This window comes from Phascolarctos cinereus, unplaced genomic scaffold (assembly GCF_003287225.1).
Source record: "Phascolarctos cinereus isolate Bilbo 61053 unplaced genomic scaffold, phaCin_HiC Scaffold_5;HRSCAF=322, whole genome shotgun sequence".
In the NCBI taxonomy this organism is placed as follows: Eukaryota; Metazoa; Chordata; class Mammalia; order Diprotodontia; family Phascolarctidae; genus Phascolarctos; species Phascolarctos cinereus.
Genome location: NW_027555958.1, coordinates 299,852,278 through 299,867,034, shown reverse-complemented (window position 1 = coordinate 299,867,034; position 14,757 = coordinate 299,852,278). Strand labels below are relative to the sequence as shown.

At 44.5% G+C, this 14,757-nt stretch overlaps 1 protein-coding gene and 1 non-coding gene across 2 annotated transcripts; one reads left to right on the top strand and one right to left on the bottom strand.

Moving 5' to 3' along the window:
• Positions 1-215: 215 nt before the first annotated feature.
• Positions 216-5,870, bottom strand: PSMB3 (proteasome 20S subunit beta 3). The gene is made up of 6 exons (XM_020997768.2): positions 5,762-5,870; positions 5,327-5,511; positions 3,345-3,452; positions 1,852-2,029; positions 1,285-1,379; positions 216-328 (listed from the first exon to the last, which is right to left on the bottom strand). Exons 1-6 carry the CDS (start codon positions 5,762-5,764, stop codon positions 280-282), a joined length of 618 nt encoding a protein of 205 aa, XP_020853427.1. The 5' UTR covers positions 5,765-5,870; the 3' UTR covers positions 216-279.
• A 5,263-nt stretch (positions 5,871-11,133) lies between these two features.
• Positions 11,134-11,207, top strand: TRNAN-GUU (transfer RNA asparagine (anticodon GUU)). The gene has a single exon. It is a non-coding gene; the product is annotated as a tRNA-Asn (tRNA).
• The last annotated feature ends 3,550 nt before the right edge of the window (positions 11,208-14,757 follow it).

Sequence of the window (14,757 nt, the reverse complement as noted above, 5' to 3'; positions counted from 1 at the left end):
AACAAGATCTGGATACATGCCAAGCCTCACAGAGCCCAATCCTACCAGTTGTGGGTGAGAAGTGCTAGGACCCCCTGAAAGCTTTTACAGATAATCCTTAAAATGACAAGTCGACAAGGCAAATAAAACCTAAGGTTCCCTGCAGGTCAGGAAGAGAATGAAAGGACCAGGTTAAATCCTTGAAACAACTATGGAAATTACTCAGAAAGCAAAAACAGAGGTATCTTATTACTTTATTTTTTTAAGAAAAGAAAGGGAAAGGAAAATGGGTGGGAAAGGTTAGTCCATCCGTGCCTTCAGTGTCCGAGTAGTGATCTTGTCTTTCTCACTAAAGGGGAAATTGAGAGAAGATCATAATTTAAGTTTTAACGTGACTGTCATGCATAAGTGACCATACCAACACAGACACTTTTTCAAGAAGCCTAGAAATAATGTCAAAACCTAGGAACAGTCCTTAGTGACCACCTAGAAGTCTCTGGACTCCTAGTTCAGTGCTCATTATACTGCAATACAGTTGCATTAATAGTTGCACTAATCCCACTTTGGGATGTGATGCATGTGGGGATTTGTTTTGCTTGACTATGCTTGCTCGTTACAAATTTTCTATTTCTTTTTTCATGGGAGGGAGAAGATGGGAGAAAAAATGCATAATTAAAAAAATATTCCCTCCACTCAAATTAAACACAACTGTCTGCTATAACAGAGAGGAGCCCTAATGGATAATCAAAAACTCTCCTGGAATGGAAAGGAATTCACTTGCCTTTTAGTTTTGCTAAACCACATACAGACTTAGTTTACAGTCTTGAAAATCATACTGGGGAATGGAGAAAGGAAATGCAGAAACTTGCTGGGAATCAGCAGAGACAGCCATCCTGAGATTTTTAAGATTGGCTACAGATTTGTGTATCCCTCCCCAAAAATCTGGAGCACAGGGGAGGAAAATAAATGAAGTTTACATTCTTTTACTAATCTGGTTATGTTAAAGCCCAGGGACAAGTGTCTATGTTTGAAACTATTTTCCAGGCATTTGTCTCTGCTGCTTTTAGGTAGAATGATCCCCCAAGTCTTCTGACATTTAGTCAATCCAGGCAAGTGCCATAACAAGAAAGGAAAGCTCAGAGTATAACAACCAGGCATTACACTTTAGGGGACAAGGAAAGCAAATTGAGAAGAATATGAGTGGCCTTAGTTTATTCCCACCTTACCCTTGCTACAAAAGAAGTAGCTCCCTCTCCGTAGCCCACCCAAGGCAGTAAGAAAAAATTTACACCACTCCATACTCACATGATATGGACAATCACCCCCATTCCTGACACAGCATCCCGATCCACAGCATTCAGCATGGCTTGGGAGATGGTTTCAAAGAGGTGTTCGGGTTCCTACCAAGAAAACAGCCTCCTATCAACTCTCAAAGCCCTGGAACCCAGACTTGGCCCAGAACCTTGCATCCACTTACTCACTAATGGTACTCAGGGAAGGTCTTCAGGCCTAACCCAGGGTCTCATCCCAGCCCTTTCCTATCTTATCCCCAATCTGTAAATGAGTAGGAAGAATAAGCCTTTGAAATACTTCCTTAAAAAGCAGTAGTCCTACAATTCAAAACTGGCTGGGATATGGACATCAGGCCTGGAGGCTACTCCTCTCTTGAAGCCAGTGAAGTGAAAACTGAAGAAATGAGTATTCGTTAACCCAACTCTGGCTCCAACTCCAGCCAGAAGCTTCTCTGGCTATATGTTCATTTTTTTCTGCACTTATCATGCAAACTCGATTTTTATTTGATGACAAAGGGGTAGAATGCCAGGCAGCTACCCCCAGGGTTTGGGATCTCCCAACACCCTCACCTCCACTTACCATATCTGGTTCCCAGAGGGATTCACACATCCCATACATCTGCTCCGAGCAGGTGCCACTGACCACAAAGTCATCCGTCACCATGGGACAGCCAATGAGGTCCAAGGAACAAATAAAGGGCTCAAAGGTCTTAGGGTGCAAGCCAGCAATGACTGGCTCAGTGTAGTAGGGGCCAAACCTGGCAGTGATGGGGTGGAAAGGGTTGGTCAGAAGAATTCAGTAGGTACCTCCTCACTCCCACACTCCTCCCAGACTAAAGTGGGGCAGAAAGAAAACATCCCGCCAGTCAGTGTGCCATCAGCTTGTTTCCTTTCATCGATTTGATTGTAAGTTCTTCATTCCCTATTTAGCATCAGACAATACTTAAGAACTCTTCCGATACTCTCTCCTGCACTTCCCTTAATGCTCCCTTTTATAACTGCCCCTGGCATTTTCTTTTTAGCACCCCTTCAACTTTGGTCCCTCCCATCCTCATGGTCCCTCTCCATTCAGTCCCTATCCCTACACTCTCATAAGTGAACTCCATCCTAAGGGCCCTTCTCTATTCATCAGCATGTCAAGAGAGCTTTCTCTCTCTGATCCTAGAGAATCTGCTACAGCCTTAAAGCACTTTGAAGTCTGAGCTCCTCTCTGGAAGTCACCAGCTTCATGTTCATGGGGATGGAGGCCTAATACAAAAATAGTTTAATAGTTATATGATGCTTTCAGGTTCGCAAAGTGCTTTACATTCACTGCTTCAGGGGAAGTTACAGATGAGTTGCCATCTATACTAGCAGAGGCAATATCCACACAAATGAAAGTATAGGTATAGGTCTGAATATAGTATATGCCACCCGTCCCCTCCCCCAGATCTTTCTGAATGAAAAAAAAAATATACACACTGGAAAACACTGCTATGGTAAGCTACATTTGAGTTTTATACAAGTTGAAATGGGAGGAAAGGGAGGGAGTGTGGCCCATTTTACAAAGCAGTAACTATAAATTGGGAAGTTGCTGGGAATAGCGGAGAATGTTGGATCTGAGGAGAGAAACCTGGCCTCAGACTCCATTTCTGACATTTACGCTGTATGAGCAAGGACGGGTTGCCTCACATCTCATAACAAGGAAAGCATTTTGTAAACACTATAGAAATGTAAGCTAATAAAAGAATTCAGTTTGACTCTCGATATTATTATGCCCACTTTACAGATGAGGCACAGAGAGGTTAAATGATTTTGACTATGTTTACCCAGCCAGTAAATATCAGAGGTCAGACTCTAACCCAGGTCTTTTTGGACTCCTAATGCCAAACTCTTTCCACTCTACCGTCCTGCTTCCCTCAGAAAGTCCCTTTCAAAACAAGGCCTCCCTCTTCCACAATAGTGTGTATATATATATATATATATATATATATATATATATAGATAGCTAGAAGTACCATCTTTTAGCACCATCGATGTTTCCAGTGCCCCTGCGAAAGACCTCCCAGACCTTTAAGCCCAGGGCCTGCTCACCGTTTCTCATAGAGAAGGTTGGCTACCATGCTCATAAGGGTATAAGGCTTGATCTGTCGTCCTTCTTTCAGTTCATATAAATTCAGCCGGAATTTGAGGCGCTGAGCTCTGAGGGAAAAAACCAAGAACCAACCATGTCAGTACAGGCTTGTGGCCCTCATGTTGCCAGACATACAGATAGCAAGTAACAGAGACCAAGCCAATATTATCAACCCCGGACAAACCTCACCTTTCAAGATGCCTTCTCCAAACAACTCCACCTGTTTTATTCAAGACCCCAACAGTACATCTGTTTTCGTTAATCAGAACTCGTGAATATGCAGCTTTATAAATATTTCCTTCAATAGTTCTGCCTGCTATCTGTCTTAACTGTACCAACAGGAAGGTGAAGTGAAGGGTAAGCCTACTCACTTTTCTGCAACTTTTTTCCACTTTATTTTCCTCTTGTTCTGATCTCAACAAAATGAACATTTCCATATACAGTTAGGAAAAGGAGAAGACTGTGTATATGATCTTTAACTTCTTCTCCCTAACCACCCACATCCAGTTAGTCACCAAGTACTGTCAATTCTTCCCTATACAGTAACTCCTGAATTCATCCAGTCCTTTGTCCCACTCCCATACCTTAAGCAGGCCCTCCCTTGTATCAGAATTATAAGAAACCTCTTCACTTTTATTCGACAGCCTCTCCAATTCATTATGCTGGACACCACAAGATTAATATAAAATGTGTCACTTTCAACATATTACCTAATTACTTAGAAACCTTTGATGGTTTCTCACTGCCGAAAGGATAGAGTGTAAATAAACCCCTTAGTCCTTCCATGTTCTGACTCCAAATCTACTTTTCTAGTCCTATTTCCCTGTTCCTCCTTTTCCTTCCTTCCTGTCAATTGCTCAAAGGACCAGGTCAAATTTTGTGGCAGCACAGCTTAAGTACAGGTCTTAGAGTAAGACTTAAGTAGGTTCAAAATAACTCTCTTACATTTACTAGCTGTCTGACTCAGAGCAAGTCACTTAACTTCTCAGTGTCTCAGAGAGAATTCTTTTTAGTTTTGGCTTTTTTTTTTCTGGTGATGCAATCAGGGTTAAGTGACTTGTCCAGGGTCTCACAGTTAATAAGTGTCAAGTGTCAGGCTGGATTTGAACTCAGGTCCTCCTGACTCCAAGGCCAGAGCTCTATCCACTCTAGCCACCTAGCTGCACCATAATTAATTCTTCAGGACTTATCCACTAATTCTTGGTTGGTAGGTAGTGATAATGATAGAAAAAGCAATGGACAAGAAGCCAGAAGATCTGGATTCTTGTTCACACTCTGTTATTTGGATGTTTGACTTTGGATGGGTTCTTTCCCCTCTCTGAGCTTCCCCTATATGTAATATAGGAGGACAGGACTGGATGCTCTCTATAGGGTCCCCTAATTCTAATACTCTATAATTCTTTGCTTTCATGCCTACCCCGATCAATCCAGCTCAAAACAGATTTGTTATCTTCATTCCTACACAATATCTTTTGTACCACTGTTTTGATACTTGTCATTTGTGGCTCAGTACTGTCAAAAGACTTTTGAAAGAGTGTATCCTGTCTCCCCAACTATACTTCAAGCATAGTTCCTGATCTCAAGATGCTTTATTTATATTTATATCCTTTCCTCTTCTCCTCCAATCTTACATGTGCTAAATTCTTGATAAACACAATGGCACACAATCAGGGCTAAGTGAAGGCAGTGGGGGCAGAAAAGGAACCTTGCAGGGACAGGCACTTGTGAGAACAAGGAGTCTTAACCTTTTGTGTCATGGCAGTCTGGTGCAGCCTAGGGACCCTTTCTCAAAACTGTTTCTAGACAGTTGAAAAAAAATTCTAGTTAGAGATCAGTGAAAAGAATGATGTCATTTTTTCCCCATCTAAATTCACGGAGTCCCTTGAAATCTATCCGGGAACTCCCCAGTTTGAGAAGAGGAGGGCAGGAAGCTCACACTTACACGGTCTGTACGTCGGTGGCCAGGCCAGCCAGGCCAATATATAAGCGGTCACCCATGGGGAAGATCTTCTGGAAGTCGGTGGTCACCATCTGGGCCTGGATGCCGAAGCGTCTGTCCGCTGCAATGGCCACACAGTTCTTCCCCTTCATGGCCATGACGGCCCCTCCGTTATAGGACATAATAGACTGGGGGCGTGGAGGCGAGGGAGGTCAGCGGTGGGGGCAGCCACGGCCCCTCGGCCCTCTGCGGTCCCAGGCCCGCCTCTGCAGCCTCCTCCAAGGTCCGCTCCCCGCAGCAAGGCCCTCGGGCTGTTTCCCCTCCGTCGCCCCCTGGACCTCCCCTGGGACCGCTCTCCTCCCTCTGTCCTCTCCCCTCTTCAGTCTCTTCCTTCTCAGCCCTCCAGAGCCCCGGCCCAAACCGGGACAACACACTCACCATGGTGCCGGCGTTTAAGACGTCCCCAGATGATCTGCAACTATACACCCGACTACTCAGGACTCCGGCTCTCACAGCGCGCAACCGCAATCACTGCCGGTCCCGCCCCTCCTTCTCACTGGACTCCCAATGGCCCATCGTCCGACTTCCTGTCACCATCAAGATCTTTGATTGGTCTTCTAGTCTACCGTCAAGTCACGTGAGTCCGAGCGAGTAGGGGTAGACCTATCAGAAGTGGGCGGCAAGGGGGGAGCGGGGTTGGACCGAAAGTGAAAAGTCACGGTCCGGAAGCAATCCTCTATGCGCCTAGGGGCATGCTGGGATCGTGGAGGACTCTGTTGGATTCTGCTACCGCCTGTGCGCATGTGTGCCGAGCTGGGCGATCCGCGGCCTTCCTAGTGGTTTTCCTGCAGCTTGGGTTGTCCGTTGTGCCGTCTTGTACGTGCACACACACCGCCCACCCCCCAAACCCCACTTAAGACTCTGCGGGCCCCAGGGATTGCATCTGTTTAAACAGTAACGAGCGAGGTTCTAGTCACTTGGACTGCACTGTGCACGCAGGTCGTTTGGACCATCCCTCTGCCTAGCCCTGGTGCAGGAAAACGGTGGTCGACCCTGGTGGGGATGGATTGTACGTGGCGTCCCTTTTCTAAAAGGGGTTCAATGACCAGTGCTGTGGTCAGACCTAAAATAGGAAAAAAAAAACTCCGACAACCTTGTGTCTGCTAGATGATAAATCGGTTAGAATGCTGGACTTGGAGTCGGGAACACCAGAGTTCAAATCCTGCCCCAGAAACTTCCCGGCTAGGTGGACTCTGGGAGAATCACAACCTCTGTTGGCGTCAGATTACTTATCTGAGATAATTGCAGCTACCTGACAGGATTGTGAGGATAAAATGAAATAATACTTGTAAAGAAACTTCATAGTCTCAAAGTGCCTGAGAGATGGCTCTCTTATTAATTCTTATTACTGTCACACCGTGTGCTCTTACCTCTCCTGCTAGCTGTAAATTGCCAATAATTCTGTTATCTGGTGTAAGTGGGTAGCTTCATGGAATTCAGCAAACATTTATTATGTACCTACTATGGGAAACCGTTTAGACCACAGATTGTAGAGAAGGGATCATTCTATATGCATAGGTAGAGGATGTTTCCTCACTCAGAAGATATCTATACCAATGGAATCAAAGCAGTTCCTATCCTTATTCCTGTGCACCAGGTGCTGTGTTTAGTGTTGAGAATAAATACCAAATAAACCTACGATTTCATTAGTTTGGGATTTCCTTCCAATGATGCAAATCACATCACATCTCTGGTTTGTCCATTCTGGGAGATTCTTACTCATATCTTCTCAAAAATTCACCAGAGGGAGTCCTTCTGACAAGTTAGAGACCTTTCTCCCCGTGTCCGTGGGCAAACAAGTCAAAACCTCTCTGAGCTTCATTTTTCTCATCTGTAGAATGAAGAGGTTTAATGAGGTGTTCCCTGATAGATGATCCTATGTTCTTAACATCGGGAGGGTACCAGTGGAACACTCTGGCTGTTCATGGGTCGTCCCTGTTTTTTGCCATGTGACCATTCCATCTTTTCTTCCTTTCAAACCAGTGCTTGATGACATCTCTTGCTGCTGTTTTCCTTTGGGGTCCCTTCATGGGTTTTATGTTGCAGCCAGCTCTCCACAGGGTAGGTTCCACCCACCACCTGCTTCTCTGTTGCCCTTTGTGTAATACACATTTTTAGCTCTGTTTGGAGGAGTAATGTTGTACAGCAGCATCAATTGACTATTAATATTTATAAGATTGGCCTTTCATACACTCCAGGGAGGTCACTAACCAAAAAAAGGCTTTATAAGAGACCAAAAAAAATTTTGTAGCATCACTTTTTTTTTTATCACTAGAAGATCTCACCGTCCACCTGAAATCTGTGTTGTCTCCCCTGTCATAGTGGCAAACTACCTTTAGCAAGCATTCTGTCTTATGTTTGCCCTGAAGTTTATTTTCTGAGCACCATTTTCCTGTTGTTTTATCTTCCAAGAAATATTTAATGCTTTTGATGTGTGGATGGGAGACACCTTGTAAAAGGGCCATCTATCTATCTATCTATCTATCAATTATCATTGGTTCTGTTAAATAAAATGCTTTTTCATAATGAACAAAATATAAGTACAATGGGATCTTATATTCTCTTTCAGTTATAAAGTGACAAAAGATATGATTCACTGATGAATATTATGTTTAAAGTCTGTTCATTCCCTATTTATGCTTCCTCTCCTCAGTCACCTCCACTTCTCTCCCACAGGTATCCTGTACATTCCTCTTCCTAGTCCTGTTCCGCCACCCCCCACTCCCTTCCCTCATGGTAGGTAAACTTTTTGCCTTATTTTGCCGGGACCAGGCTTCTGCATCACCGCCACCTGTTGCACACCATACTAGTGCAGGTATTATGCTCCCCTTTCTAGCACCTCTTTATGTGTTATCTCCTCCGTTAGAATATGAGTTTCATGATTGAAGAAAGAGGAAAAGGACCTATACGAAACTGTTTCATATTAGCCCCAAATTGGAAACTAAGGACTGTCCTCTTACGGAATAGCTAAACAAAACATGGTATTTGAATATAATATATGGTATATAAATAGAATGTAAAGTACGGGATATAAATAGAATATCCCATTATTATGCCACAATAAAGGATGAAATGGACAGATTCAGAACCTGGGAGGACCTCTATGAACAGAGAAAAGGGAGCAGAATTTAGTTAAGTTATTTATACAACTATAACCACATGGTAGAGAAAACCAGATTTGAGAGGCTTTAGAACTATGATCCCTGCAATGATAAACTATGAGTGCAGAAGACTGAAGATATAACAGGACACTGAGCTTCATCCAGAGAAGTGGTGAACTAAAAATGCAGAGACATATTTGGGGGCATGACCAATGTAGGAATTTATTTTGCTTCGCTGTGAGTATTTATGATGATAATTTGTTGTTGTTGTTCAATGGGGGGGGATGGTAGAAGGAACAGAAATGCATGTAAAATAATTTATAATTTTTTTTCAGAAAAAGTTTTCAAAGAATATAAACTACTTGATGAAAGAGACTGTCTTGCTTGTATTTTCATCCCCAGGGCTTAACACAGTACCTGGCATATATCCAGGAATAATGACTAAAAATGAAAACTATCCTGCCTTTGAGGAACTCTCATCCTACTGGGAGAAACAACATTTACATAGAGAAGTGAATTCAAAGTATATGGGGGGGCCCCCCCTCTTGTTGGAAGTCACACTTGCCCTGAGCCTTGAGGGTGGTAGGGATTTCTGAAAAACCAGGGCCTGAAGCCAAAATACCAGAGCTCTAGTTCTGCTTCTCATCAGAGACAAGTTAGTTTATCTTTCTGAGCTTTAGAGTCCTCCTACAAAATGGGGACAATTCTTTCATTACCTGATCACAGAGTAGTTGGGAAGAAAGCCCTCTGTAAACCCTGAAACATCATAGAAACGTGATAAATTGAAGCATATTCCTGTGATTTCATTAGTTTAGACAACCCTGGATGAGGAACCCTCTTCACTTACAGGTGGTATCGTCACTGTATCTGATAGTTTTAGAGAATTACCTAGTGAATTGAGAGGTTTGGTGACCTGTCCGGGGTCAAACAGCCAGTACAGGTCAGAGGTTAGAATTAAATATCCCATAGCCAGTCTTCCTGGATATTACTATTAATTGCCAGTAATTAAAAAAGAAAATTCCTAGCCCAGGCAGCCTGAAAAAACAGGACTGGTTTCCTCCAGCAAGTGTAAGGATGGAAATGTGCTTAATTTTATAGAGAATAGTAGAATTTGAAGCTAGAAAAAGGACCTTAGCCATCATTCAGAAGAGGAAATCTAAGTCCTAGAGAAATTAAATGACTTACCCAAGTGACAACGTCAGTTCCTCTGACTTCAGATCTAGTACTCATGGTGATACTGAGTGCTTAATAAATGCTCAATCTATCTTATCTATCTATCTATCTATCTATCACTTATCCATCCATCCATCTTTTATATATCATCTATCCATCCATCCATCTATATATCAATCTAACCATCTATCCATTATTCATCTGTCATCATCCATCATTTATCTATCATCCATCTATGTATCTGTCATTTACCTATCCAGCCAGCCAGCCATCATTTGTCTATCATTTCTCCATCCATTTGTGTATCTATCCATCAATCCATCCATCTTTTATCTGTTCATCTTTCTGTCCATCATTTGTCTATCACCCATCCATCCATGCAGCTATCATTTATCTATAATCTGTCCATCCCTCTATCATTTATCTGTCTATCCATTCATTCATCTATCCATCCATCCATCATTTATCTATCATCTATCCATCCATCATTTATCTATAATCTATCCATCCCTCTATCATTTATCTGTCCATCCATTCATTCATCTATCCATCCATCCATGCATCTCTCTCTCTCTCATGCTCTCTCTCTCTTTCTCTCCCCCTCACTGTTAGCTACCAAGCCTCATTAAAGAAAGGCAGTCTGCCAAACACTTTTGAAAGTTATTTAAACTTTGATCAACTGTAATGACTAACTCCTATTTCCAAGGACCAGTGAGGAACCGTGCTAGCCACCTCTTGCAAAACAGATGATTGACTCAGGATGCAGAGACATGCATTGTTTATGTATACAGTTTCGTATGTTTACAATTTTTGTATGCATACAATTTTGGACATGGCCAATGTGAGAAATTATTTCGCTTGCCTGTACTTATTTGATACAAGGGTTTTTGTTTTTACAATGGGAAGGGATAGGGGGTGAGAAAAGAAAATAAATGCTCTTTAATTGAAAACTACCATTTTTAAAGGATTACGAAAAATAAAGGAAGTCTTTTTCTTTCTTCTCTACATTTCTCCCCCACCCCGAAAAAAAAGAAACGAAATCGACACCTCAGTGTGTTCCAAAGCCAAATATAAATTTTGAATCTTCTGTTGTTTGGGGATTTTTCCCGCCATTGTTTCCTATTTCCATTAGCGGGAACACAATGCACCCTTTGGGACCTGATCCTCCCCCTGCGCCCCCTGTAAAACCCGTCACAGACACTCGTGGAATGCATAATACTCAGAATCCTGGATCCCCGTTCCAGCTTCTGAGCCCTCGCCCTTATTCTCTGTCGGTTGCCTCCTTGCTTTGCATGCTTCTTCCCATATCCCTGGGCCCCTGCTCCCTGGACTTGGCTCCCCATCACCCCGCCGGCAGCTGTCATCCTCCCAAGTTGGCTTTCTTTTCCTACTGTGCAACCAGAGCTTCTCCACCAGCAGCCGCCAGTGGGCTCCCTTCCATTGACTCAGGACGCTGCGGGGTTGGCTTTTAACGTGGTCTCTGTGGCGCAATCGGTTAGCGCGTTCGGCTGTTAACCGAAAGGTTGGTGGTTCGAGCCCACCCAGGGACGGAAGTTTTTTTCCACAGGGAGAAGAAGCTTGTGGAAATCTCCAACCTGCTTCCCTCGCCCCCCCCCATCCCTAGACTTCTTGGACTTGTGTTTAAGATATTAACAAATATCTATGACGCAGAACCACTGTGCCGGGGAAACGTTATTTGCCTCCGTCAGTACAAGCTTCACTATCCCCACCCTGGAATTGGGTTGCAAAGTAAAACCAAAAAGGGGATGGGGGAGGTACGCTACATATTCTATAATGTGCTTTCTGTGGCCGGTTTTGGAGGATTTGGAAGGAATTTGCCCGGAAGGTTGGACAGTCTATTGTCCAAAGCAGTCTATGTCGTGCATTCAGGGTCACATTGTGGCTCTCTTTGTGTGCTGTTTTCTGGATCTGAAAAAGAGGAGAGAGCGGGAGGGGGGTGAGACGGGGGGAGAGAGAGACAGACAGACAGACAGACAGAGACAGAGAGAGATGGGGAGCGACATGAAGAGGAAAAATGTTAAGAGATAAGGAGAAAATAGGAAACACAAAGACGAGACAAAGCCTGAGAGAAGGTTACAAACAAAAAGAGCTATATGGAAAGATAGGAAGGGAAATTCAGAAAAACAGAAGGGGATAAGATGAATAGATATAAAAAGGGAAAGGAAGAGAGATGGGAAAGACAAGAAATGGAAAGAAAGAAGAATGTGGCAGAGAGATCCTTCCCATCATCATTAGCATCTTCAAAAAGATATTATGAAGCTCATAATTGTTCTAGGTAATGTGCTGGGGTCTGAGCAAAAATAATTGCAGTAATCCAGCCTGAGCCCTTTGAGAGCAGACAGATCTAAGACAGACAGACTGACTCCAGTGTCAGAATAAAATTTTGGAGCCAGGACAAAATAAGATTGTAAAATATTAAAATCAAATACAAATCAGTGGGAGTGTATGGGTGTGTGGGTGTGTGTGGGAGGGTTTGCCCTGCGGGAATCAACTTCCCTCAAGGTGAAAGGCGTCTTGGCCTGCAGGAAGACACGATTTTAGTGGGAAGGAGATGGAACAATCTTGAAATTTCATAGGATCACAGATTTAAAATTGGAAGGGACCTCAAAGGTCATCCAGTCCAGCCCCCTCATTTTACAGATGAGATAACTGAGTCCCAGAGAGGTTAAATAACTCCAAGTTCAGCAAAATTTTGCCATTCGTAGAGCATTGGAAGACTACTTGAATGCTGGAAGGGGTCTTTGTGAAGTGGGTTTAGAATGGCTGTGTTACACCGTCAAGGCTCTGGCCTCAAAGTGTTTATACCCTTTAGCTTCTCAGCTCACCCTCCCATTTCCTCCCAGTTGTCCCTTGGATTAGCTGGCAAAAGTTGAGCAGAATAGCATCTGTTCTCTACAAACACAACCTGTTACCCGAGGAGCCTATTCCAGCTGTGACAATTGGCCTTGATTCGAATTGTTGGTAATTCGTTGAGAATTAGCAACATGAGGTCTCTTGGTCTAAAAAAGAAATACAGAAAGAATAGAGGAAAGAAGATTTCTGATAGCTATTTGAATTCAACCAGGGAGGCGTTTGAATTTATGGAGCTGGGGGGGGCAGAGGGAGTTGAGGGGAGGACAGCTCTGCTCACATAATTCAAGAATGTGCTGACCCTTAATATCCTCTACCCCTTTGGGCGCCCATACCGGCCCTTGATTCTCACAGCCTTTCTATTGCACCACGGAGATGGTTCTTAGGCGGAAAGAAATAAATGGCTTAGGTTCTCTTGGTATTCCCAACAGATTCCTCTGAGATCCCTGCAGAGTGTGTGTCCTGGACTTCTTCCTTTCTTCTTCCTCTTCCCCTCCCTCCTCTCTTTTTCCTTCTCCCCTTCCTTCGTCTCCTCTTCAATCCATTTTCCTTTCTCCTCCTTCATTCTTTCCCTTGCACCTCTTCCCTTTTTTCATTTATCTTGCTGCAATTTGTATCTCCCCCCTCCTTTTTCTTCTTCTTCCTGACCCCTTCCTTCATTTCTTTCTCCAACTCTTTCTTCTCTTTCTATCCCTCCTCTTCCAATCCAATCCAACACACATTAAATGCTTCCTACAGGAGTTGCAAAAAGAGATTCAACACAGATTGCTGTCCTCAAGGAGTCTTAAAGGAGGGGTAGGGCAAGTATACAAAAGAGAGCGAGATTAGTGCAAAGGAAAGATCCCTGGCAAGTGCTAAGGCAAATTTGTGAAAGGAGAGTTCAATTTCATTTGTCTCCTCCTGTTTTTTTTTCTTTTTCCTATCCATCCTTTTCTTCTCTTCTTCCTCCATCTGCCACCCCCCCCCTTTTCATGTGGGTGGGGAGGGGTCACAGAGCTAAAGGCTCAACTTAGCTAACACGGATACTGGACTCTGAGCAAATCATCCATGAAGATTAAACCTCGATTACTTCACTCTGCTGGTCAGTGGCCAGCGAATGAAGGCAGGGAGCTAACCTTATCATTAGTGATTTTATAAAAATGCATAACTCAAGCATCCGCCCACGTGCCTACTTGCACTTCTAGCCGGATAATCGAGCTCTGAGAAGAGCATGTTCTAACCATCAGTCCAATAAATCTTGTAAAGCGAAAAGCAAATCGATCTCCCTTGCCACCCCAATTGGCGGTCGCCATAACACAGTAACGATTTGATGGTCCCTGCAAGAGTGGGCTGCGGCCTGATTCCGTCGAAGACTTCTTCAAGCCGTCCTCATCCCTTCACCACCTGTCTCCTTCTTTCCCTCAGGCAAGGGTGTCATGAACAGGAGGGAGGGGACTGGGGGAAGGGGATTGGCCTGGAGAATCATCTTCATAGCATCCTGAGATATTTTCTGTCTCGCCAGGTCCACACCCCATCCCGCAAAACCCTCCTGCCCTTCTCCTTCGCATCGGAGAAATGAACTAGAAAGTGGAGATGGGGAGAAAGAACTGAGAGCACCAAACGCGCACGTTGCGCGAGAAAGGACCGCAGGCAGAGGGAGAATCTGGCCCGCTCTGGCCACAGGCTTCTTCTCTGGCTATTTGTCACGGTTTTGCTTTTCGTTTATTTTTCATCGTTTCCCTTCCTTGTTCTTTCCTCCATTGTCTCCTTTCCTGTTTTCTTTTTTTCTTTTCTCTTGAGCGCGCGCGCGCGAGTGCGCACGCACGCGCACACACACACACACACACACACACACACACACACACACGCACACACACACACACACGACTGGGTCCACCCTGGGGGAAGGACAGAGCCCGGGGTACAAACGCCAAAGACTGAGGCACCCCCCACCTGGCCTGAGCTCTCCATGGGTCTGCGCTCCAGCGCTGCCAACCCCTCCTCCCTTCCACGCCGTGGCCTCGCACCCCTGCCTGAGCTCCTCCCTCTTTGCTGTGTCTTGACACGCGGTCCTCCGCCGCGCCGCTGTCGAAATTGGTGGAGAACAGCACCACTGCTTGGAGGCTAAAGAGCCCCCCCTCCCCTCCTGGGGGGGGGGCCGGGCCAGAGCCCAGGAACGGCTCCTCCTCCGGCAGGCTGGCGCCGAGCCGCCGCGGTCCCTAGGTTGTCTGAGCGATTTAAACCCCCGGG